Source organism: Aquarana catesbeiana, linkage group LG07, assembly GCF_042186555.1.
Source record: "Aquarana catesbeiana isolate 2022-GZ linkage group LG07, ASM4218655v1, whole genome shotgun sequence".
Classification (NCBI taxonomy): Eukaryota; Metazoa; Chordata; class Amphibia; order Anura; family Ranidae; genus Aquarana; species Aquarana catesbeiana.
This window is the reverse complement of record NC_133330.1, coordinates 162,954,090-162,980,657: the sequence shown is the minus strand read 5'-3', so window position 1 is coordinate 162,980,657 and position 26,568 is coordinate 162,954,090. Positions and strand designations below refer to the sequence as shown.

General features: G+C 45.3%; 1 protein-coding gene across 1 annotated transcript in view; it reads right to left on the bottom strand.

Moving 5' to 3' along the window:
• Positions 1 to 25,676, bottom strand: part of SCYL3 (SCY1 like pseudokinase 3) — a 126,043-nt gene extending 100,367 nt beyond the window's left edge. The window contains exons 1-2 of the mRNA XM_073592827.1: positions 25,208 to 25,676; positions 597 to 782 (exon numbers count right to left, since the gene is read on the bottom strand). Coding sequence (XP_073448928.1) covers positions 597 to 782; positions 25,208 to 25,372 — 351 coding nt within the window. The 5' untranslated portion in view covers positions 25,373 to 25,676. The remainder of the gene's footprint in view (positions 1 to 596; positions 783 to 25,207) is intronic.
• Positions 25,677 to 26,568: the final 892 nt, after the last annotated feature.

The window sequence follows — 26,568 nt, the reverse complement described above, 5'->3', positions numbered from 1 at the left end:
TAAAATATTTTGACAAGGAAGGTTTATGCACAGTTGCAAGACTCTGGAGGACTCTACACCTTGATGTCCGTGGGACTCCAGAGGCACCAGCAGCTTCAAATATCTGTTTGCTGCTATGTGATGGTGTTTTAGCAGCTGCTCTCTTGATCCGATGCATGGATCTGGCAGAAATCTTCCTCAATGTGCCTTTATCCGCACAAAACCCATCTGTGCTCTGAATCAGCCACAAATCTCTTAATAGTGCGATGATCACGCTTAAGTTTTCGTGAAACATCTAATGCTTTCATACCTCGTCCAAGGCATTGAACTATTTCACTCTTTTTAGCAGCAGAGAGATCCTTTTTCTTCCCCATATTGCTTAAAAATGGTGCTCTGCTTAATAATGTGGAACACCCTTCTTTAGTAGTTTTTCCTTTAATTGGGCACACCTGGCAATCTAATTATCAAAATATTTAATCTTTGTGACACTGAAATAGAATTTGCATAATAATGTGGAACAGGGTGTTTAATTAATATATATATATATATATTTTTTTTTTTTTTTTTTTTCTTTTTATCATTTTTTTTTCTCTTAAACAGAAGATGATGTTGTTTACCCGGTCATGTAGAAATACCAGAGCTTGTAAGATGTCATAGATTCCTGCACAAATTTCATCACTTGTTAGTTTCTCAAGAAGCATTTCCAGGGGCTGCACCCGCTCTGTTACAAGGTAGATCCCATCTTCCTCCACAGTACACAACAAGAAACGGAGCAGACATGGATGACGTAAGGTTTTCAAATGCTAAAACACAAAAGAGAAATATTATAAACAAGAAGGTTAAACAAACCCACACAAGTAAAAGGCATGCCTTTACGAAAAGACATTAGAAAAAAGATAGAAAACACAGATAAAAATACACATGCATAAATAAACATGCTCATGTTTATACAGGTCTTGTGATCAAACATTACTTTTAGATCTGTAATTTTCTATAATGCACTGAAATCATACAGTTTGATCACCAACTTTCTCTCAGCCTGCTGATTGAACAGTGAAAAAGCTATGGACCCAGCTGGAACAGATCCAAAGTAACATACCATTAACTAGAGCCCCCTGGTGTCATGACTCCCTACCACATACGTTAAAGAATCACCCCCTAATAGGAGTGACCTCGAGAATTTGTTCATCCCTCTTCACGCGTTTAAAACTGACATCTCCCAACTCCCCACTACGCCCGATTTTGGGAACGCCAGGTTTCACTCCAGGATACACAGACCCAGTTTTCAGATCTCTGCGCGGTCGGGGCTACTCCCAGTCTTCACATTTTTTCGCGAATGGTCGGTGGCCCTCAGCAGATGATCTCATGAACCCAGAAGGGCCGTTCTGTCTGGACTTCTGGAGAGCCCTTCAACTTAAGCACTATCTTAACACATTACCTCCTCCTGAGGGTCTTGACCGGACCTTGACAACTTTTGAAACTTACTGCTCAGAGGAAGGAGCCCTACCCCACGCGCTGTCGGCCACCTACCAGTTGCTGATCTCACCACCAGAAAATCACCAAATACCTGCACTAGGGGCATGGGAAAGGGACTTACAGTGTACGTTCACATCGTGACAAAAACAAAACATTCTACACTTCACATTTAAATCTTCAATTTGCACAAGGATGCAAGAAACGAATTTTAAACTACTCACTGGATGGAACAATACACCTATAAAACTGCAAAAGTTCTTCCCGTCCTCCTCGGGGCTCTGCTGGAGATGCCGAGGGGACCGGGGTACGGTTCTCCACATCTTCTGGAGCTGCCCCTTGCTGGAGCAGTTCTGGAAGACTATACAACAGACGATACAAAATTTCACAGAACGCCCTATCCCGGCGGACCCTGGCTTCTTCTTATTACATGCGACAGACATGTCAAGCAAAACATACAAAAAATCCTTGATCCAACATTTATTAGATGCAGCAAAGTCCTGTATCCCACTACTATGGAAGTCCATCAAACCCCCAACCATAGGCATGTGGATCAGAAAAGTAGAGGACATCAGGAAAATGGAGGATCTCATCCTCACGGCACGACACCAAAATGAGTTATACACCAAAATCTGGTCGAACTAGCTGATTTATATATTCTCCAATGAGGGACAGAGTCTTCTGACGGGTGACTGAAGACACCCGACTTCATAATCCGACACATATGCCCAAAGTCCAGGGCTCTCGCCGCTTCCGTGTATTCCCCTTCTTTCCCTTCCCCCCTCTCTCTCTCTTCTCCTTCCCCTCTCTCTGCACCCCTTCCTCCCTCATCCCGCTCCTTTCTACTTTTGGTCCAACCAAACTCTTTTACTTAAGGATATGAATAAGGAAAATGGCAGAAGGAAAGGGACATCCAGATATTTTTAAGAACCGCAGCAATATTGAACATTGTATACATAGCTCTGCAGAATATAAATGTTTACGCATTGGATGTAATTGCAGATGTGTTCCTAGTTATGATGCTATGAGAGGCTGCATTCTCAATTATTGATATTGTTCATGATGTTATTCTGGGGCAATGCCCTTTCTTATGTCTGAATAAACTTATATTTGAAAAAAAAAGAACAGTGAAAAAGCATAACTACACTGATGAAGTTGGTTTATTTTCTCCTCTTAGCAAATAACTTGTGCTTGTCAGTCCTGGGGGGAGGAGCGTTAGGTACACAAACAAATTGAAGCTCACACTGCAGTTACACAGGCAGATAAAGCTACATTGTTGTTTTTTTCCCATCATGACAGGTGAAAAAAAAAAAACAAAAAAAAATACATATCTTGCGTAGGGATGAGCCGAACCCCCCCCCCCCCCAGTTCGGTTCGCACCAGAACCTGCGAACGGACCGAAAATTCGCACAAACGTTAGAACCCCATGTCTATGGGACTCGAACGTTCGAAATCAAAAGTGCTCATTTTAAAGGCTAATTTTCATGGTATTGTCCTAAAAAGGGTTTGGGGACCCAGGTCCTGCCCCAGGGGATATGTATCAACGCAAAAAAAAAAACTTTTAAAAACGTCCGTTTTTTCGGGAGCAGTGATTTTAATGATGCTTAAAGTAAAAAAAAAAAAAAAAAAAAGTGAAATATTCCTTTAAATATCATACCTGGGGGTGTCTATAATATGCCTGTAAAGTGGCGCGTGTTTCCCGTGCTTAGAACAGTCCCTGCACAAAATGTCATTTTTAAAAGGAAAAAAAAAGTTACTTAAAACTGCTTGCGGCTTTAATATAATGTTGTGTCCTGGCAATATGGATGAAAATCAGTGAGACAAACAGCATGGGTACCCCCCCAGTCCATTATCAGGCCATTTGGGTCTTGTATGGATATTAAGGGGAACCCCGCACCCAAATTAAAAAAAAAGGAAAGGAGTGGGGCCCCCAGGCCCTATATACTCTGAACAGCAGTATACAGGCGGTGCAAACAAGACAGGGACTGTAGGTTTGTTGTTAAGTAGAATCTGTTTGTAATTTTGAACTGGTACATTTTTAAAGTGTAGCTCCAGCCAAAAAATCTGTTTTTAAGCTTTTTTGGAAAACCTAGGGAAGGGTTATCACCCCTGTGACATTTGTTTTGCTGTCTGTGCTCCACTTCAGAAGATTTCACCTCACTTTTTGTCCCAATGACAAATGTTTTTTGAAAATTTGGGGTTTTAAGTGAAACAGGGATTAGTGATAAAGCATCAGTGGAAAGGAGAAAAGTTTTTCCCATATTAACTCTTATGCCCCGTACACACGGTCGGATTTTCCGATGGAAAATGTGTGATAGGCCCTTGTTGTCGGAAATTCTGACCGTGTGTAGGCTCCATCACACATTTTCCATCGGATTTTCCGACACACAAAGTTTGAAAGCAGAATATAAAATTTTTCGACAACAAAATCCGTTGTCGGAAATTCCGATCGTGTGTACACAAATCCGACGGACAAAGTGCCACGCATGCTCAGAATAAATCAAGAGATGAAAGCTATTGGCCACTGCCCCGTTTATAGTCCCGACGTACGTGTTTTACGTCACCGCGTTTAGAACGATCGGATTTTCCGACAACTTTGTGTGACCGTGTGTATGCAAGACAAGTTTGAGCCAACATCCGTCAGAAAAAATCCTAGGATTTTGTTGTCGGAATGTCCGAACAAAGTCCGACCGTGTGTACGGGGCATTACAGGAGAGAATTTCCCTTCCTATGGGGTAGATTTCATCTCACTTCCTGTTGTCTCCTTCCGTTTGCAAGTAGGAGTCGTTTGTAAGTTGGATGTTTGAAAGTAGGGGCCTGCCCTATATACTCAGCAGAAATTTGGGCCTTAGGTGTTGTTGTGGCCACAACACTGTAAGCCCTCACAGGGCCCTGCTGTGAAATATTAGATCAAGAATTGTAATTACATGCCCCTGTTGAACAGGGGCAGAAAAATTGGGCCTTTGGTGATGGTGGTGGTGGTGCTGGTGTCACAACACTGTAAGTCCTCACAGTTACTCTTGGAGGGCGCTGGAACGGGCCCTGCTGTGAAATATTAGATCAAGAATTCTAATTTCATGCCCCTGTTGAACAGGGGCTGAAAAATTGGGCCTTAGGCACTGGTGCCACAACACTTCAACCCCTCACAGATACCCTAGTTGGAACGCAGGAACGAGCCCTGCTGCAAAGTATTGCATCAAAAATTGTAATTACATGCCCCTGTTAAACAAGGGCTTAAAAATTGGGCCTTAGGCACTGATGGCGGCGCCCAGAACCAAAAATGTTCTTACAAGCTATCAGCATGATCATTGAGGAGGAAGAGGATAATTACTCAGCATAACAGGATAGTCACTCAGCATCAGCATAGGCAGTCTTTGAAGGGATCTGACATTTCAAAAAAAATAATTCAGTTACATCAGCATCAGGTGCTTGGTAGCTGGTGGTGATCCAAGAATGATTCATTTTTATGAAGGTCAGTCGATCGACCGAGTCGGTGGACAAACGCACCCTGTGATCGTTTACAAAGCCTCCAGCAGCACTGAATGTGCGTTCCGAAAGAACGCTGAATGCAGGACAGGCCAGTAGCTCAATTGCATATTGTGCAAGCTCTGGCCAGTGATCCATCCTCAAGACCCAGTAACCCAGAGGATTTTCGGTGGGAAAGGTGTCCAAGTCAGATCTTGCCCCTAGGTATTCCTGCACCATGTAAAACACACGCTGGCGATGGTTGCTGGAACCGATCATACCTTGGGGCTGCAGACTAAAAAACTGTCTGAACACATCAGTCAGACGGCCACCTTCTCCACTGCTCCTTCTTTGACTGACCGAAGCCTCAGCAACACATTGTCCAGAAACAGGAGTTTGTAACCTCCCAGTCTCTGGGAACGCATTGCACAGACCTTTCTGCAAGGCCTCCCGAAGATGTTTCATCCTCTGCTCCCTCTGCGACGGCAAGATAAGGTCCGCAACCTTACCCTTGTAACGTGGATCAAGGAGGGTTGCCAGCCAGTATTGGTCCTTCTCCTTGATACCTCCAATACGAGGATCCTTACGCAGGCTTTGCAGGATCAGGGAGGCCATGCAGCGTAGGTTTGCTGAGGCATTCGGTCCGGAGTCCTCTGGGTCACTAAGGACGACATGATCCGCAGCCACCTCCTCCCAGCCACGTACAAGTCCATGTGTTTCTTCGGACTCTAATTGATCCCTTAAAGACTGCTGCTGATGCTAAGTGCCAGGCTCCACCTCCATACTGACACAATCCTCCTCTTCCTGTGTGATCAGCGGGCACACAGGAACACTGTCTGGATAAAGGGGGCCTTGAGAGCTAAGGAAGTCCTCCTCTTCCTGCCTCTGTTCTGCCTCAAGTGCCCTGTCCATTATTCCATGCAGCGTGTGCTCCAACAGGTGGACAAGGGGGACAGTGTCACTGATGTATGCACTGTCACTGCTCACCATCCTCGTGGCCTCCTCAAATGGTGACAGGACAGTGCATGCATCCCTGATCATGGCCCACTGGCGTGGGGAAAAAAAAAACAAGCTCCCCTGACCCTGTCCTGGTGCCATAGTCGCACAGGTACTCATTGATGGCCCTCTGCTGCGTGTGCAGCCGCTGTAGCATGGCCAACGTTGAGTTCCACCTGGTGGGCATGTCACAGATTAGGCGGTTCTTGGGCAGGTTAAAATTCCTTTTGGAGGTCTGCCAGCCGAGCACTGGCATTATATGACCGGCAGAAATGCACACAGACTTTCCTGGCCTGCCTCAGGACATCCTGTAAGCCCGGGTACCTTCCCAAGATCCGCTGCACCACCTAGTTAAGGACATGAGCCAAATAGGGCACATGGGTCAGTTGTCCCTGTCGGAGAGCGGAGAGGAGGTTGGTGCCATTGTCACAAACCACCATTCCTGCCTTAAGTTGGTGTGGCGTCAACCACCTCTGAACCTCTGCCTCAGTGTGGCTCCTCTCCCCCAAGCACACCAGCTCAAGCACCGCATGGCATCTTTTGGCCCACGTACTTGCGTAGCCCCTTGAACACCTACAGAGCACCGCAGGTTCCGAGGACAAAGCACAGGAAGAGGCCATGGAGGAAGAAGAAGAGGAGGGGGTGGAGGAGAGAGGTGTGTCACAATCATTAGTAGTGGCAGAACAACCTCCAACACTACTGCACCTTGTCCTGCATCCTTCCCAGCTGCCAACAGAGTGACCCAATGCGCCGAGGCCAAGACATTGCTTTCCACATGCCGGTAGAGTCGGAATCGCCTTCTGTGAGAAAAAGTGGCGTTTGGGTACCTGCCACTGAGGAACCGCACATTCCACAAACTCACGGAAGGGGGCAGAGTCTACCAACTGAAAAGGTAGCAGTTGAAGTGCTAGCAATTTTGCCAAGCTAGCATTCAACCACTGGGCATGTGGATGGCTGGGAGCGAACTTCTTTCAGCGGTGCAGCAGCTGGGGCAGGGAAATTTGCCTGGTACAATCTGACGTCGGTGTACCGAAAGCAGATTGCCCACAAGTACTTGGCTGTGACACACCTAATTCTACACCTGCATTCCTCTCAGTGCAGGTCTCAGAGAGGACTAAAGGTATAGTGGGGTTGGAGATCTCAGCTGATGAGGAGCAAGGAGAGGTCCTCTTTGTTCTTTGGTGTGGGTCTTTTAGATACACTTGCCAACGAACTGCATGGCAGGTCAACATATGTCTGGTCAAGCATGTGGTGCCCAAGCGGGAGATGTTTTGGTCACGCGAGATACGCTTGAGACATATGTTGCAAATAGCAGCAGTGCGATCTGATGCACTCGTCTCAAAAAAGGCCCACACCAAAGAACTTTTGGAATAATGCTCAGAGACAGCAGCGTCCTGCACATGCGGAGCTTTGCGGTGTGATGCAGTCAGTGTGCTGCCCTTAGGCTGGCCCCTGGAGGGCATCCTGCCTCGTTGGTGATGTGCCTCCTCCTCCTCTCAGGCACCCACTTTGAGTCAGTGACCTCATCATCCCCTCCCTCCTCATCACTGGAGCAAACCTGGCAGTATGCTGCAGCAGGGGGAGCATGACTGCCAGATTTGCTGTCCTTCTTGGGCACCCCCTCTGTCCGTGCTCACGTTACTGCCTTCATCTAGCTCAGTATCATCATCAGAGCCTTCTCTGGGCATCCTCCTGGAGCATGTACCCAACACTGTGTCAAACAGTTCGAGGGACTCCTCAGGAGGACATGGTGGGGCTAGGGAAGGAGTCACTGATGCCATTGAGCCGAGGGAAGAGGCCGCATTGGCAGCTTCTTTGCCAGACAAAGAATCCCCCCGAGCATGGGTGAGAGAGGATGAGGAGGATGAGGACGGCTTGGTCATCCACTCAACCAAGTCTTCCGCATGTTGCGGCTCAACACGGCCAGCTGCTGAAAAAAAGGCCAAGGGTGTCCCGCGGTCGCGTGCTGATGAGGATGCACCGTCTCCACAACCAGTACTGTTGCCTCTAGACACAGAGCCTGCTTGTTATTGGCTTGTGACTGTCTGCCTCTCAGTGATGTGATTATATATATATATATATATATATATATATATATATATATATATATATATATATATATATACTCTGATACTGCAGCTAGCAAAATCAACTGCCTGCCTGTAGTATGAGAAAACCACCAAGCTAGTAGTTTTAGCTGAACACTGTGCAGAGGTCGCTCTACACTAACTTGTAGCTTTAGCTGAAACTGTGAGGTCGCACTGCACTAACTTGTAGCTTTAGCTGAACACTGTGCAGAGGTCGCACTGCACTAACTTGTAGCTTTAGCTGAACACTGTGCAGAGGTCACACTAAACTAACTTGTAGCTTTAACTGAACACTGTGAGGAGGACGTACTACACTAACTTGTAGCTTTAGCTGAACACTGTGAGGAGGACGCACCACACTAACTTGTAGCTTTAGCGGAACACTGTGCAGAGGTCGCACTGCACTAACTTGTAGCTTTAGCTGAACACTGTGCAGAGGTCGCACTACACTAACTTGTAGTTTTAGCTGAACACTGTGAGGAGGATGCACTACACTAACTTGTAGCTTTAGCTGAACACTGTTCAGAGGACGCATTACACTAACTTGTAGCTATAGCTAAACACTGTGCAGAGGTCACACTAAACTAACTTGTAGCTTTAGCTGAACACTGAGGAGGACGCACTACACTAACTGTAAATAGTCTAGCTGCCTGACTGTGGTATTAATAGGATCAAAAGAACACCAGCAATTTTCTTCAGGTAGCTGTAAATACTGTAACAAGACAAGCCTGTCAGTAGGAAGATAACAGGAACAGATCTAGCTAAACTGAATATATATATATATATATATATATATATACACATATATACACACACACACCTGGGATGCATATATACACACATATTACACTAAGTGCAGCTGACTGACTGTCCTGCCTAATCTATCTAACTTAAATCAAATGACACTGTCTGTCTGTCTCTCTCTTTCTATCTATCTATCTATCTATGAGCGCCGGCACACACTACACAGGGCTGCCGTGCAAACGGCCTTATATAGTGTTGGGCATGTTCTAAACCCCCTGAGCCATAATTGGCCAAAGCCACCCTGGCTTTGGCCAATTACAGCTCTCTCTACAGATGGCGCTGTGAGTGGCCAAGCATGCGGGTCATAGTGCATGCTTGGCCAATCAGCCGGCAATGCACTGTGAAGCCGCAGTGAATTATGGGCCGTGACCCGCCACACGAATTTGGCCCGAAGGGCCCATATCGTTCGCAATTCGACGAATGGTCGAACAGACTATGTTCGAGTCGAACATGGGTTCAACTCGAACACGAAGCTCATCCCTAATCTTGCGGCTACTAAATGTCGTATGCTGGCCATACAAGTATGGCTTTTTTTAGAACATTTGTATGAATATTCGTACAAAAATTCTTTATACATCCAAAGAATGAATGAATGTCGTTGAAAAATTTCACTTGCTTTTAACATTCAATTTTAAAATTAATGTAACTTCTGAACAAAAAAACTAAATACACTGTCTAAAAATTCCCATTCCTCTGGTTGAAAACGAATGCCAGTTTGACTCCACTAATTATTAGAAAATCGTTCTTATAACGTACATTTTGGAAGGAAAAATGTGTTTATGTATGGCTAGCATAAGTGACAGCAGGTGCAGGTAACTTGTATCAAGCTACCTGTCTATGACAAGGGAGTAGCATGCATATTATATTACAGTCCTGTCTGAAAATCTGCAAAAAACAGCATTTTTAGGTCTTTTTTTAAAAAAATATTTATTTCTTTAGATAAAAATATTGATCTCTGAGTCCAATATTATGTACCAGATTCAACCTCTAATAGTATATACATCTCTTCTGTCTTATTCTCAGAGTGGATTATATATTTTGTTCCCTAACCATTATAGCTGGTTATTTATATTTACCACTGCATATAGATAGTCAAGAATAAAATTGTCTTTTTAACCACTTGGAGCCGGTTCACACTGAGGCAGCACGACTTGCAGAGCGACTGCCTCAGGCGACCTGCACACGACAGCAGCGGCGACTTGCAAAACGACTTCTATATAGAAGTCAATGCAAGTCGACCCAGTGTGAACCAGCTCTTAAGGATTGAGTCTCTTTTTGAGATTTGGTGTTTACAAGTTAAAATCATTTTTTTTGCTAGAAAATTACTTAGAACCCCCAAACATTATATATATATTTTCTTCAGACACCCTAGAGAATAAAATGGTGGTCGTTGCAATACAGTTGTCACACTGTATTTGCGCAGCAGTCTCACAAGTGCAATCTTTTGGGGGGGAAAAAAAATACACTTTTTTGAATTAAAAAAATAAGACAACAGTAAAGTTAGCCCATTTTTTTTTTTTAATGATCGCGAAAGATAATGTTATGCCGAGTAAATTGATACCCAACATGTCATGATTCAAAATTGCGCTCGCGGAAAGGCGACAAACTTTGAACCTTAAAAATCTCTACAAGTTACCAGTTTTTAGTTACAGGAGGTGGTCTAGTGCTAGAATTATTGCCCTCGCTCTAACGATCACGGCGATACCTCACGTGTGTGATTTAAACACCGTTTTCATATGCGGGCGTTACTTACGTATGTGTTCGGTTCTTCGTGTGAGCTCGGCAGAACGGATCGCTTTAAATTATTTTATTTAACATTTTTTTTTTTTTACACAGTCTTTAAAAAAAAAAAATAAAAAATATTGGTCCCATTACAAGGAACGTAAACCTTGTAATAAAGGGGGGGAAGCATGACAGGACCTCTTAAATGTGAGATCTGGGGTCAAAAAGACCTTGGATCTCATATTTACACTACAATGCAATAAAAAAAAAAAAAAATCCCCTTTAAGACAACTGGGCGGCAGTGACGTTTAATGTCGCTTCCGCCATCAAATGGTGGAAGCAGGGACCCCCCCCCCCCCCCCCAATAAAAGTGATCTTGAGGCGAATGCCCGCTGAGACCACTTTTATCTGAAAGCTGACCGCCCGCTGAAGAAAAGGATACCGAGTTTATGGCAGCTATCTGCTGCCATAACATTGGTATGCCTCTTCAAACAGCCGCCGTATAATGACGAGCGGTCGGTAAGTGGTTACACTTTATATATTAAACTAAATTATAGACCATGCTTTTGTTTGAGAATTGTATCCAATTAATTAAAACAATAATCGGCCAACTAATCAATTATAAAAATAATCAATAGTTGTAGCCCTACTGTCATTGTACTGACACTGGCTGGGAAGGGTTTAACATCTAGGGGCAATCAAGGAGGTTAACTGTGTGCCCAACAATGTAATGTGCACTGCTTTTACTAATCAACGTGGCTGCTTGCAGGGAGAAGGAAAAATGAGCCACATCGCTGCTCCATGTAAAGAGCCCTGTGTTGTTAGTAAGCACAGGGCTCTGCACTGTGATTCATTAACCAACTTGTGCTGTACCGAATCACAGCACAGATGGGATGGCGGATGTTCGTCCCTTACCCACAAATACCAGATCACGTAGAGAGGCTGCCCCATCACCGTACATGTGCATGGGGCGGTCCGCAAGAGGTTAAAAGCGAGGTTAGACAAGCAAGGATGATTCAACTGCCTGCATCTGCATCACCCCTTGGGATCTTAAAGTGGCACTAAACTCTGGTTTAAAAAAAAAAAAAAAAAATTCAACTCAAGTATGTATTCGTAACGCAAAAATAATTATCAATTTCTCTCATCCTCCTCCAAATTACTTAGCAGCTGTGACCTGACTTCCTACTAGAGAGTGGCTACATTCGTTCTCCACGGTCCCACTGTAAGTAGGAATGTAATTGCTCGCCCGCCGAGATGGACTATGGGATTCATAGTGTGTATAGATTACAGGGCTCTCAAGTAGTGGGTGCAGAATAAGGATATCATTCAGCGTCACTGCAAAAGTCACATCATGCAAAAACTGCAGCTAAAAAGCTGATAAAACAGTAGACAATTCTATTTCCCATTCCACTTAAAGGAGAAGTATGGCCAAAGCGCTTCTGGTACCACTTCTACTGCAAGTCACAGCAGAGCACTTAATTCTGCACTCCTGTGAATTATATTCTGCCAACAGCGGGCAAAAGTCTGCTGTGGACTGCCATCAGTCAGCTGGTACAGGCTCTGCAGAGAACCAGACTTTCATGTGGGGGTCCACCCCGATGCCTGGAGTGGCAGCTGGCTCCGCCTCTCAGTGAGCTGCTGAGAGCCTGAGCCAACGGCTCCCACACCTTCTACAGCCCAGTGAGTGCTGGAGGGGCAGAGCAGAGAGCCGGTGACTGACATTCACTGGTTGTCTGCTAACTGAGGACCAAGATCTGAGCGATCAGCAATCTTTTATCAGTCAGTTCTCAGTCTTAAGCCCCACACACACTATTCGATTTTCTGCAGATTTTTGTCTTCAGATTTACCAAAACCATGTAGTGCAAGGGCCTGCCTGATTGCATACAAATTGAAACTCCGAAGGTTTGACCTAATATTATATGGTTTTGGTAAATCTGATGATAAAAATCTGCACAAAATATAATGGTGTGTATGGGGTCTTAGAAATGGCTAGGGACACAGATGCTGCATCCACCAAGGTGAGAATGTGTGTGTTCTGTTCTTTTCCTTTTAAACTCTGCAAAGTTACAGTGACTCAAAACTCGCCCTCTGAATTCTGTTTTTTTTTTTTTTAAATGTATCCTTTTATCTGAAAAGATTGGCATTACTGTCAGGGAGGCATGAATGATCTCTGCTCCATGTACAAATGCTGAATGTACTGTGTTTAACCCCTTAAGGTTTCTTTCTACAGCTCCCTTGAGCGAACAAAGTAGAAAATAGTACAGCCACCTGGGAGAGGACACAAAGTTCATTTCTGTTGTTGATAATTACCACGGCACAAATCCACAAAAGTTATGCCCTCCTCCTGGCAGACAGAGCACGAGGGGATATAGGCTTACAGTGCACAGGTAGCTATGCAAATAACACCTGAGCTGAAACATGCTGGCGGTCTTGATAAAAAAAAATAAAAGTACAACACAAGAGCTAGGGATCCAAATCATGCATGGTACATTCAAATGTGTATGCGATGCTAAAGAAAACAACTCGCCTCCCAGGTCTCTATGGCACTAAAATGTGTCTGCTTACAGCAGCTCGGCCTCGGAGTACTCTGCTTTATGCTCAAAAACAAAAAAAGATTTGAAAACTAGCTCCTGATATAAACACTCTGTACTAGGAGTGCTCTATAATCATCCGTCTCTGCTCTATTTTCTGCCCAAAGGACAATTCACAAAGATTATCATGTTTGTACTCCATTTTTGGCTGGCATTAGCAGATGATCTATGGAGGTGCCTACCAAGGAGAGCAGAGGGGTTGATTTACTAAAGGCAAATTTACCTTTTTTTTGTAATTCAACCACAGGGACGGTACTTACATGACTGAAGAGCATCCTGTGTGCTGGTGGCTGCTGTGTTCCCTGAAATATTCAATTCTCTGCAGCTGTGATTAATATGAGTGGCTGGACTTGTCACAGGCACTCCTGAAAAAGTGGCAACTGTGCCGACTATGCCCACCCTCCTCCATTCATAGCTGTATCAGTTCGTACAATATGTCTCTCCTCTATACATTTATTATAGGAACTGATAGTACAGCTTGAGAAGGGGGGCGGAGAGGGCAAGTATAGTCCCAAATTGTGAGGCGTGCCTGTGACAAGTGCAGCCACCTATATTAGCAGCACCAGAAGATCACCACTGCAGGGGTACTCAGGGGGCAACTGTCTGAAGATTTCAAGGAACGCAATCGCAACCAACACATGGGAAACTCTGCATTCATGTAAGTACAGTCCCTGGTGCTGATTAAAAAAAAAAAAAAAAAAAAAACACACACACAACACACCACTTCAGCTTTAACCACTTCACCTCCCATCCTGACTAGGCCATTTTTTTGCAATACAACACTGCGTTATTTTAACTGATAATTGCGCAGTCGTGCAAAGAAAATGTATGTCTATTTTTTCCCACAAATAGAGCTTTCTTTTGGTGGTATTCGATTACCTCTGGGGTTTTTATTTTTTGCACCATAAACAAAGAACGACCAACAATTTTGAAAAACAAAAATTATATTTTTTACTTTCTGCTATAAAAAACACATCCAATACAAAAAAAAATAAAAAAAATAAAAATTCTTCATAGATTTAGACTGATATGTATTCTGCCACATATTTTTGATAAAAAAATCCCAAGCAGCGTATATTGCTTGGTTTGTGCAAAACGTTATTGCTTCTACAAACTATGGAAAATTTTTATTTATTTTACTAGTAATGGCGGCGATCAACTACTTAGAGCAGGACTGTGATACTGCGGTGGACAAATCGGACACCTGACATTTTTGGGGACTAGTTACATTATTACAGTGATCAGTGCTAAAAATATGCACTGTCACGCTACTATTGACACTGGCTGGGAATGGGTTAACATCAGGAGAGATCAAAGGGTTAACTGTGTGCCTAGCTAATGTTTCAGTGTAGTCTGGGAGGTGCTTTTACTAGTGGACTGCATTGATCTGTGTTTCTGCTTTACATAAACACAGGATCCATGCCTTCCTACTGACAGAACGGCAATCTGCCTTGTTTACATATGCAGACTGCCATTCTGTCACTGTACCAAACAATCAGCGGGTGCCGGCAGACATCAGGTCCATGGGACGCGCTGTGTAAAAATCACAGCTGGAGCCAGCTGCCACAGGCGCACACTTGCGACCAAACCCCCCCAAGTGCAAACTCATGCATATATACACTTGAGGGACGGTTGCCAAGTGGTTAAAGGGTTAGTTCACTTTTACCAAAAAGCAGACTATGCTGCCCCATATGGGTGGAGCAGCATAGTGTGCTAAACCACCTTCCAGGAAAATTTCCGTTGCAGTTCAAGGAATGTAGGCCAAAACCTCAAGCAAAAGAAGCCTTCTTAAAATCTTCTACAGCCTGTGATGGACCTGTCCCCAGCTATGTAGAGAAGGAGCAGCCATTGGGACCAGCATCCCCCTAGTGCCATGGGAGGAAGCACCATCCAGTTCTTTCAGGCAGCATATGAGCAGTGTGATCGCCCATGTTGCCAATGATGAGCTTAGCGGCTGCGACAGGAGAGAGGACAGTAGAGAGTACTCATTGTGCATGTGTGGCCTGAAAGAAAAGGACAGCACTCCCTCCTGGGGCAATAAGGAACGTTGGTGCCAATGGCTGCTTCCTCCTTACAGTACCCGGGGACAGAGCCATCACAGGCTGTAGAAGATTTTCTGAAGTTTTGGTCTACATTCCTTGAACTGGAAGGTAGGTTTAAGCCGGCTACAGATGGAGCAATTTTTTTTCCTGCAGCAAAATCGCTTGATTCCCACATCAACACAGTGTTGATGGAGGAATCCCTCCCTCCCATTGTGGTCAATAGGACACTCTTATGAAGTATGGTCAATTTTGGATAGTGCACCCCTCTTTCAACAAGAGTAAAATCCTGCCAGTATTTTTCCAAAATGTCATTTACATTTCCTATTGCCTACTATAGCAGCAAAATGCCATGGGCACTGTTAAGACATACCTCTCAGACCATCAGAGTCAGACTTAAAGCGGAGCTCCACCCAAAAGGGGAAGTTCCGCTTGTTTGCCTCCTCGCCCTCAGCTGCCACATTTGGCACCTTTCGAGGAGCAGCGAGTACCTGGTGTGGACAGGTACCTGCTCCCACATCCGGCTGACTTCACCGCGGTGAACTCAGCCGGAGGTTCGGCCCCCCTCCTCCTTCCCCCACCGTTGGACCATTCACAAAGTGCAGCACGCTTCACGCATGTGCATTGGGGAACCAGATGTGAAGCCGCAAAAGCTTCACTGCCAGTTTCCCTTAGCCAAGATGGCAGCAGCAGCACCCAAGAGCAGATTACAAAATCAGCTTGGGTGAAGACCCTGAGGGATCCCTGGACAAGTAAGTGTCCTAATATTAAAAGTCAGCAGCTACGGGGGGCATGGCCTGGACGGCGATGTGAGCGGACGTGTGAGCCTGTAGCTCCGCTGACGGCAGATCCTCCTTCACTCATCCTGCATGATAGGAACACCGAACCCCGCTAAAAAACAGCCACGGACCGGACACGAACCACCGAGCACATCATGTCCCCGCCGAGGCGCACCAACACAGCCTCCTCGTCCCTTGAGAGATACCGCAGGACGGAGCGGGACACAGAGAGCCAAGATGGCGCCGCGCCAGCAGAGCACGAGGCCTCTCTCACAAATCAACCACCTAACGACACCGCCAAGGTACTTGAGGCAATCTCCCTATGCCAATCTACCCTTACATCTAAAATAGAGGAGGTGAAGGTGGACATTTCATTAATCAGGCACGACATGACAAAGCTCAGAGAACGGGTCACTGAGACTGAGACTAGAATTGGGAGGGTGGAAGACACGCTGTACCCCCTGCAAAACTCACAGGAGGATATGCAGCGCCAGCTACAGCAACTGGCACAGAAACAGGACGATTTGGAGAACCGGACCCGCAGGTCCAATCTCCGGTTTATTGGACTGCCAGAGGGTTCTGAGGGCACTGACCCAGCCACCTTTTTAGAGCAACTCCTGATCAAAACGTATGGGAGGGAGGCATTTTCAACTACTTTTGTGGTAGAACGCGCCCATCGCATGCCAGCCCGCCGTCCACCTGAAGGGGCACCCCCGCGCACATTCATAGCAAAGCTACTGAACTTCAGGGACCGTGACGCGGTCCTACGGCTGGCAAGACTGAAGGGAAATATTCCATACCAATCCGGCTCCATCTCAGCGTTCCCGGACTTTTCAGCGGAGGTCCAGCGCCAAAGAGCTAGATTCTCTGACATCAAACGTCGCCTCAAAGCACATCACATAAAATACGCAATGCTTTTTCCAGCCCGCCTTCGTGTGGTGGGCGAGGACCGTGTCCACTTCTTTGAAGACCCACACATGGCTTCCACATGGCTGGATCAACAAGATGCGCAGAGAAACCGGCATGCCTGAGACATACCCCCGCTGCCAACTAAAGTAAGTGACATTGCACTACTCTTTAAACTGCAATATTTCTCAGGATCCTCGTAATTCGGCCCAACAGATGCAACTCCACAGACCTCATAGTTGCTGAATGTTTTCCTAACAATATATCCTGTGGACCTCCTATACGCCATGACCCTCCACCGATAAAAATTCTGAACTGCCACAGGGCCCTACACATTGCCCCAGGCCCACTACACCCTGCTACAAGCCACTTATGCTCTCCGCATGAGAACCCCTATAACACCAATACCGAAATAGCTCGTCACTATCCTTCATTTTGTTTGAAAACCATGCCTTGCTACCAACCACACCCTACAGGATCACAGAGGACTGTTACGGCTCCTTCACGGCTTAGGGACTGGGAGGACTTTGCCCTTGCTATACTCATACTCCTTTTTGTCAACCATCACAGTGGAAATTGTTCCTACCATACAGAAACTTTTTTTTTTTTCTACTTGCCGCATAACTGAGGCTACGTGTGCTTCATCGCTGGTATATCATCCAGTATTTGTTCGCCCCCCAAAGGGTGTTTGTTTATGTCACCACTGTCGTTGCCCAATAGGCTATGGATGGTGCTGACTGGTTTAATGTGCACCTGTTCTTTGATTTTTTGTTTTAAATTTACTTACAGTAACACCTTTTATCCTCACAGCTGCACTAAGTTTGGGATGCATGCCCCAGTCAAGTTCGGGCGACTGAGGGCAGGGAGGGTGGGTAGGGGAAAAGTTAAGTTACAAGTTAAGTTAAGAAACATGTATAACAACTTGCAACGCACTGCACTGTATTTCTATGTGTATTGTTACATGAAGGGGAGAGGAGTGGCCGAGACCACCCCGGGAGACTGGGAGCGGGCACACGCCCTTAACAAGCGCCATAACTCTATCCTAAAAGGTAATTGGAAATGTCATTCAAATGGCTAATTTAAAATTTCTTATCTGGAATGTTCGTGGGATTCGTGACAAACTCAAGCGCACGGCTGTCTTTACCTGCCTTAAAACATACCGTGCAGACATCACGGTTTTGGTTGAGACCCACGTTACAGGACAGCTCCAGCTAGCGCTGAAGCGACCCTGGATATGCTGGGCGTTTCATGCCACTTACACTCCTTACTCCCGCGGGGTCTCGGTCCTTATAACTAAGACTGCACCTTTTGTGTTAATTTCAGTGCGCACAGACCCTCACGGTAGCTTTGTCTTCATACATTGTACATTATATGGCTCCCAATACTTGATTATGGCATTCTACATACCCCCACCATATAAATCCAACCTCATTACGGAAGGCCTACTATATATGGCTCAACACCCCAATATACCCGCTATCTGGATGGGGGATTTCAATATGGTACTGAACCCTCAGATAGATAGAACACAACCAGGGCAGGATGTCCACCCTCCAGACACTACCAGACTAGGACGTACATTAAAAGAATTTTCGCTGACTGATGTCTGGAGATATAGACATCCCCATGACTTGGCGTACTCATGCTTTTCTGCAACCCATTCCACTATGTCCCGCATTGACCTTATTTTAATCTCCGACATAATACTTACCCAATTAACTGACTCGGGCTATCACACTAGATCCCTCTCTGACCATGCCCCCTGCTGGGCAACACTACAATTGATCCAGCACGTTGGGCCTCGGACCTGGCGATTACACCCCTTCTGGTTATCAATGGTAAGCGACCAGGAGGAAACACACGAGGAATGGAAATTCTTCTTTAGAATTAATCAAAACACTGCCTCCACGGGCAATATTTGGGAGGCATACAAACTACATGTCCGCACTATTTTAACTTCCCGTATAAACAGAATCAAAACCTCCTCCAATTTACTTATCAAGCAGGCCTCGGATAGGATTGACACACTAACAAGAGAATTTCATAAAGATCCCAGTCAAGAAAGAGCAGCAACACTTAGACTTCATACACGGCTACTAGACCAACTACACTACGATAAAGCTAAACAGAAGCTCTTCTTCCTAAAGCAACGCGTGTTCGAGCAGGGGGAGCGCGCTGGCAAATTATTAGCATACCTGGCCCACCAAAACACCAACCCCCCAGTGGTGGTAACCCTGCTGGGACCCCACAACACCAAAATTTCAGATCCACCTGAAGTGGCGGAAGTATTTCGCAAATACTACTCAGACTTATACTCCTCTAAGGTATCAGCCACTACACAGGAAACCAGACTGTTCCTTCAGGAAATTCCCTTCCCACAATTATCAGAACCTCAGTTACAAGAACTGGAGGCTCCCCTCACACTAGATGAAATTACCCTAGCTATTGCATACTTGGCTCCGGGAAAGGCACCGGGAGGAGATGGTCTCCCATTAGACTTTTATGCGGCATACTCAGAGATATTAACCCCTGAACTCCTGAAGCTATACAATCACATATTTGAAACTAAAACCCTCCCTGAAACCCTCCGTCAGGCGGTAATTATAGTAATCCCCAAACCGGGCAAAGACCCCCAACTACCAGAATCCTATCGCCCTATTTCACTTCTCCAAGCAGACATAAAAATATTAGCCAAAATATTAGCCATGCGCCTTAATAATAGCATCCTCTCTCTTGTCCACCCCGACCAGACAGGATTCATGCCAGGAAAAAACACAGCCATGAATCTAAGACGCCTACACATGAATATCCAAGCGGACCATGAGAATGTGGGAGATAGAGCCGTAGTGGCACTCAACGCCGCCAAGGCGTTCGACTCAGTGGAGTGGGGATATCTCTGGGAGTGCCTCCGGGGCTACGGATTCGGCCCCAACTTTATACAATGGGTACAGCTGCTATATTTTTCCCCAATAGCAAGAGTGGTGGTAAATGGCTGCACATCCGACCCTTTCCCGTTAAGTAGAGGAACCCGTCAGGGTTGCCCGCTGTCCCCTTTGCTATATGCTTTGGCGGTGGAACCCCTGGCTATTTCCCTTAGACAGAATCCACACATACGGGGGCTACGAGCGGGACCTTTAACAGAAACATTAAGTTTGTACGCAGATGACATGCTCATTTATTTAGAGGACACTGGTCCATCTTTACAGGCGATCCTGTTAACTATTGAAGAATTTGGTAAACATGCAGGTCTAAGCATGAACTGGACCAAATCCCAGATTCTCCCACTAGATGTGACATCCCCAACACACAACGCGGCGTCTCTCCCCCTGCAGAGAGTTGCATCTATTAAATACTTAGGTATAGTAATCACTAGAGACCCATTGGAATACACCACGAATAATATTGAACCACTTTTTTCATACCTAAAATCACGAACACAAACCTGGGCGAGACTCCCTCTTGGTGTAATGGGCAGGATTAACCTCTTTAAGATGATACTACTACCAAAATTTCTTTATACACTCTGGAACTCCCCAATTTTTATTCCCCTTAAAATTTTCAAAACCCTCGATAAAATCCTTAATTCCTTTGTTTGGGGCCCTAATAGGCATAAACTAGCCTGGAACACACTTAAAAACCCTACTTCTTCTGGGGGGGCTGCCCTCCCGGACATACACACGTACTATATAGCAGCTCAGCTCTCACACTTCTATTATATCCACAAAACAGACGAAGAAAGATACCAAACTTTAGTTTGCAGGAAAGCTAATAAAGACCTATACTCCCCACTACAAGTTCTCTTCAGAGGAGGCAACACCAAACACAAAAAAGAGGACCGCAACTTGCTGCTATCCCAACACAGACGCGTATGGGAGAGAGCTCTCAGGCTCACTGGAACTGATCCTTTCCACTCACACACTCCACTGTGGCATAATCCACAGTTGAGGGAGCTCATGTCTCTACCTGGGACCACCACTTGGGCCGCTAAAGGAATAGTATTCCTATTTCAGGTTATCACTATATTTGGCATGAGAAATTTTGAAACAATTTGCGAAGAGTATGACCTCTCTCCCCACATGCGATTTAGATACATACAACTGAAACACGCACTCCATGCACAATTCACAAATGGCTTCCCCAATCCACAATCATTAACACTAGTGGACGTGATTACTGGATCAGACCCAGACAAACTTATCTCTACCCTATATACCATTCTACGCACCAAATCGGTAGCCAGTATTGCCGATAATGCAAGGCTTAGATGGGAAAATGATGTAGGACCGATAGATTGTTCTGACTGGGAGGACATACTGGAAAACGTTAAAAAAACCTCACCTAAAATCTCAGAACGCCTGACCCAACTTTACATAATACACAAATCCTATCTCACACCAGCCAGAATAGCCAAGTACTCCCCACAGCAAAACCCAAACTGCCCTAGGTGCTCCAGTAACCCCTGCACATTCTATCATTTAATATGGCTATGCCCCGAAATACAAAGCTACTGGACACAGATCATTAAATTCCTCCACGACCATATGGGTTCACCGATCCAGCTAGACCCCAAGCTATGCCTCCTTGGCCTTTTACCAGACACCATCAAAGACAGATCCACAATCACATTTCTCAGCGAATCAATATTTTATGCTAGAAAATTAGTGGCTAAGTATTGGATGGGTACAGACTCTCCCACCATACAAACCTGGATTAGGGAGGTGAACATCTCACTACCATACAAAAGGGCTATGTACAAACACAGAGGTCGCCCAAATAAATACTATAAAATTTGGAACAAATGGCTGAATAATGAAAACACTTGCGTTGTTTAATTTTGAAGTATTTTAGGCGTTTAATGAGCCTCCCGTGAACACCTCATTATACTATGGTATATAAGACCAAGCTACAACCCCCAATAAATGCCATAAGCAGGTTTTAATAACTAGAAATGCAATGATGAAAACTGTGAAGCACTTTCTGTAACCATATTGTTATATGCCGATATGTAAAATGCACAACATACTTGTGTACCCTCACACTTGGTGGGAAATACCCCTTCATGTGATTGCAAGTGATGCACTATAACTGTACAATGACATAATTTTTCAACAATAAACATGTTCTTTTTCAAAAAAAAAAAAAAAAAAAGTCAGCAGCTACAGTATTTGTAGCTTCTGACTTATTTTTTTCTGAAAGAGTCTGGAGCTCCACTTTAAGAGTGACTAACAGAGTGCAAAATAGATTTGTCTAAGAATCACATCCAGAAGGTATTAAAGTAAAAGTAGGACAGGAGAAATTAAACAGTGATCATATGAAAACTCCCAATGGAACATAATGGCCTACTAAACTCAAGTAAAGAAGTAGGGCAAGATTAGGAAAAAATAATCTTCTTTTAATCCCCCAATATTGGTGGAGGCCAACTTATAGGTCTCAAGTGCAGCCCTGACCACTTGAAGACCAAGCCTTTTCTGCCGCTTTTTGTTTACATGAAAAAAATCTATTACTTAGAACCCCCAAACATGATATTTTTTTTAGCAGAAGTCCTAGGGAATAAAATGGTGGTGAATGCAATTTTTTTATGTCATGCGTTATTTGCGCAGGGGTTTTTCAAACATAATTTATTTGGGAAAAATGTTGAAAACACAATATATAAATAGTAAATAGAGTAAACCGATACCAAACATGTCACACTTTAAAATTGTGCACACTCGTGGAATAAGGAAAAGCTATGATAAAGGGTAGGTCCAACCCCCCCCCCCACCCCACGAAAAGTTAAAAGTCAGCAGCTACAAATACACTTACCTGTCCAGGGAGCCCGCAATGTCGGCACCCCAGCCGATCTTTGGATCGGCTGTCGGGTGCAGTAGCTACCATTCCTGATAAGGGAACCCGGCAGTGAAGCCTTTTGGCTTCACAGCTGGTTCCCTACTGCGCATGCGTGAAGCGTGTTGCGCTTTCTAATTGCCCCGTCAGAGGGGGAAGGAGGTGGGGGGCTGAACTTCTAAGAGACGGCGCCACGGCTCCGTCAAAAACCGGTACCTGTCCCCCCCCTGAAAAAGGCACCAGAGGGGGGGAGGTGACAGATAAGCAGAAGTTACACTTTTGAGTGGAACTCCGCTTTAAAAATCTCCATAGGTGACGCTTTAAAAATGTTTACCAGTTACCTGTCTAGAGTTACAAAGGAGGTCTAGTGCTAGAATGATTGCTCTCGCTAGAACATTCATAGTGATACCTCACATGTGTGGTGCGAACACTGTTTACATATTCTTGCATGACGTATGTATGCCTCCTCCTCTGTGCTCGAGCGCAGGAGTGCTTTATACTGCGGTAGGTTGGCTCCCCTGCGCGAAACCACGTAGCTATACGTTGGCTCGCGGAGTTCGGATAGCAGGCACGCGCCCACTGCACAGCGGGGGTGCCGATGCTCGTGGCTGACGGTTGCAATGACCGCCGGCCATGAGCAATCATGAGCAGGAGAGACAGAACAGGGACGAGTGTGTGTAAACACACACTTCCCTGTTCTGATCTGACAGGAGTGACAGATCGTGTGTTCCTATTAGCTAGGAGCCACGATTTGTCACTCTCTACTTAGTCCCCTCCCCCTTCAGTTAGAATCACCTCCCAGGGAACACAGTTAACCCCTTTACCACCCTCTAGTGGCAACCCCTTCACTGCCAGTGACATTTTTACAGTAATCAATTCATTTTTAATCGCACTGATCACTGTATTAATGTCAATGGTTCCAAAAATGTGTCAAAATTGTCTGATGTGTCCGCCATAATGTCGCAGTCACAATAAAAATCGCAGAACGCCACCATTACTAGTAAAAAAAAAAATAATAATAATAAAAATGCTATAAATCTATCCCCTATATATGCTTATTGCGATTTTTTTACTAAAATTATGTAGAAGAATACATATTGGCCTAAACTGAGAAAAAAAAAAATGTGCTTTTTAAAAAAAGAAAAAAAAAAAAAAAAAAGGAGGGGATATTTATTATAGCAAACAGTACAAAATATTGTGTTTTTTTTCAAAACTGTCGCTTTTTTGTTTATAGTGCAAAAAGTAAAAACCGCAGAGGCGATCAATTACCACCAAAAGAAAGCTCTATTTGTGGGAAATAAAGGACGTCAATTTTGTTTGGGTACAGCGTTGCACGAATGCGCAATTGTCAGCTAAAGCGACGCCGTGCCAAATCGCAAAAAACACTCTGGTCAGGAAGGGGGTAAATTCTTCCGGGGCTGAAGTGGTTAAAAAAAAAAAAAAAAAAAATGAATGTATCTTTTTTTTGTTCACTTTTATTGGCATCACAAGAAATCAGCCGCTCAGATCACTTTTAAAGATGTAGGGAATCGCCAGAGGTAAAGATTGATGAAAGCTGCAGCCATGGCCCCGGTATAACCACGTATACACACACGATTGTGCGGAAAGTGGTTAACTTACATTACATCACGTTAGGCAGTTTATTCCAAATGAACTGTGTCACCAACACCAATGCCGGGGGGGGGGGGGCGGTTATTACCGCAGTCACCAACGCCAAGGCAGGGGGCGGTTATTACCACGGTCACCGACACCAACGCATGGGGAGTTATTACTGCACTCATTACAGTTATTGCAAACCAATACCAACTTTCTCCTTAGCATACTTTGCAATACGCTGAAAAGTTGCACCAGGACGGGTGTTTGCATGTATCACAGACTAACTGAACCTCAATGTACAAAACACACAGCTTTTGTGCAGTCCTCCATAAGTGTCAGGGGCCACACTTGTATTTTTAAGGTGACCTCCTATTAGTGTGTTATTTTAGCTTAAGTAATGCTCCAAATACAGGCATTTTATTGTGTTCTTTGGATATGGAGCTGCAGTTGAGCTTGGGGTGGCCATACACACTACAATCTGATTGTACAATCTCAGTAACATCTACCAAAACTGTGTAATAGAAGGACAAACCTATACAATCCAATTGCATAGCTGTTAGTAGAGCTAAGGCAGATTGTATAGTGCAGTCAGTGGTTCACAACCCTGTCCTCAAGTACCCCCAACAGGCCATGTTTTGGGAATTTCTCTTAAGAGAAAATAGCTGTCCAAAATACCAAGCCATTAACTCTGATTTCAAGCACCTGTGCAAGATGAAGGAAAACCTGCAAACATGGCCTGTTGGGGGTACTTGAGGACAGGTATGAGAAGCATTAGTATGGTGTGTGGCCAGCTGTTTCCCATATTGGACTACCACAGCCTGGATGTCCCTGCTCTTCTGGGACTAAGGGGACAAATGACCCCTCCCAGGAGTGACAGGCTGCCTCCTGATTGGCCAGTCTCCTGTGTCCCCATACATGACAGCTCCTGTAATGTTCGATCCTCATACCTTAGCGGCCTTATCCACTTTCTCCTGGTTCTCCAGCTGATAGACGAAGACTGAGGCCAGGCGTCCATCCTGGAGCAGAGCCGGGTATATGATGAGACCGGAGGGCTGGCTCCATGGAGGATCCTGGAGGGTGAATCCCCTCAGAGAGCTGCTCTCCGATCCCATGATCCTGCAGCCGTATGCAGGAATGGCTGCCCTGATCCCCGCCAACTGAGCGGATACAACGACCCTTCCCTGGAATCAGACGAGGACCCGCCGGACACTCCGCTCTACCTACCTACCTACCCACCTACCTACCCCTTCCCCCTCCTAGGAGAGCTCACTCCTCAGCATCCTTCCCAGTCACCGCTCTCATCCCACCCAGCTTACTACAGCGGAGCTCTCCTGTCCCTATCCGAACACCCGGATATCACCCCTGACAGCGACACAGGACATTCACACTGTGTATACCCTCCTCCTACTAACCCGGAACTACCTGTCTGTCTGTCACTGGAGACCACACCTCCCTGTACCGCCCACTATCACACTGTACCGCCCCACCCTACAGGCGTTCTTCGGTGGGCGGTACAGTCTATACCGCCCACTGAAGAACGCTCCGCCCTGTAAAACAACTTAAGAGACTGTACCGCCCACTACAAACCACACCGCCCTGTAATTCCACCTAGAAAGACTGTACCGCCCACCGAGGGACGCACCGCCCACTACAGACCGCCCCGCCCTGTAATACCACCTACACACTGTACCGCCCACTAAAGGACGCCCCGTACCATCCACTGCACACTTTACCGCCCACTGAAGGACTCACCGCCCTATAATACCACCTAGAGACTGTACCGCCCACTACACACTGTACCGCCCACTATAGACCGAGCCGTCCTATAACACCACCTAAGACTAGAGACTGTACCGCCCACTAAAGGACATACCACCCCGTACCGCCCTGTACACTAGAGGCGGCAATACCCTTTACCTCCCACTAGAGGCTGCACCGCCTTGTACCGCCCATTGGAGAGCGGCCTCCATGCTCTATTTAACTCATTATGTACTATGAAAGATCAATATACTGCAATTCTCTAGGTCTTTCAAATGTAGATGAAGCTGAAGTTATCTTCTTATTCGGCCAGCTTCTTATTCAGGTTGGATCTTTATTCACAAAAGTGATTACTTACTAAACAATCATCTGCAATGTTTATAATAAAATCATGAACTTTAACAACAATTCTATCTCCCTAAATGCCATGTATTTAAAGGGGTAATTCTGAATAAATATCGGAAAACCATCTTGGCTCACCCAAATTCCTCTTGTTTTATACTCATTGGGCATCTTACTATATAGGAAAGTTCAATTTGGCCCTGTGATC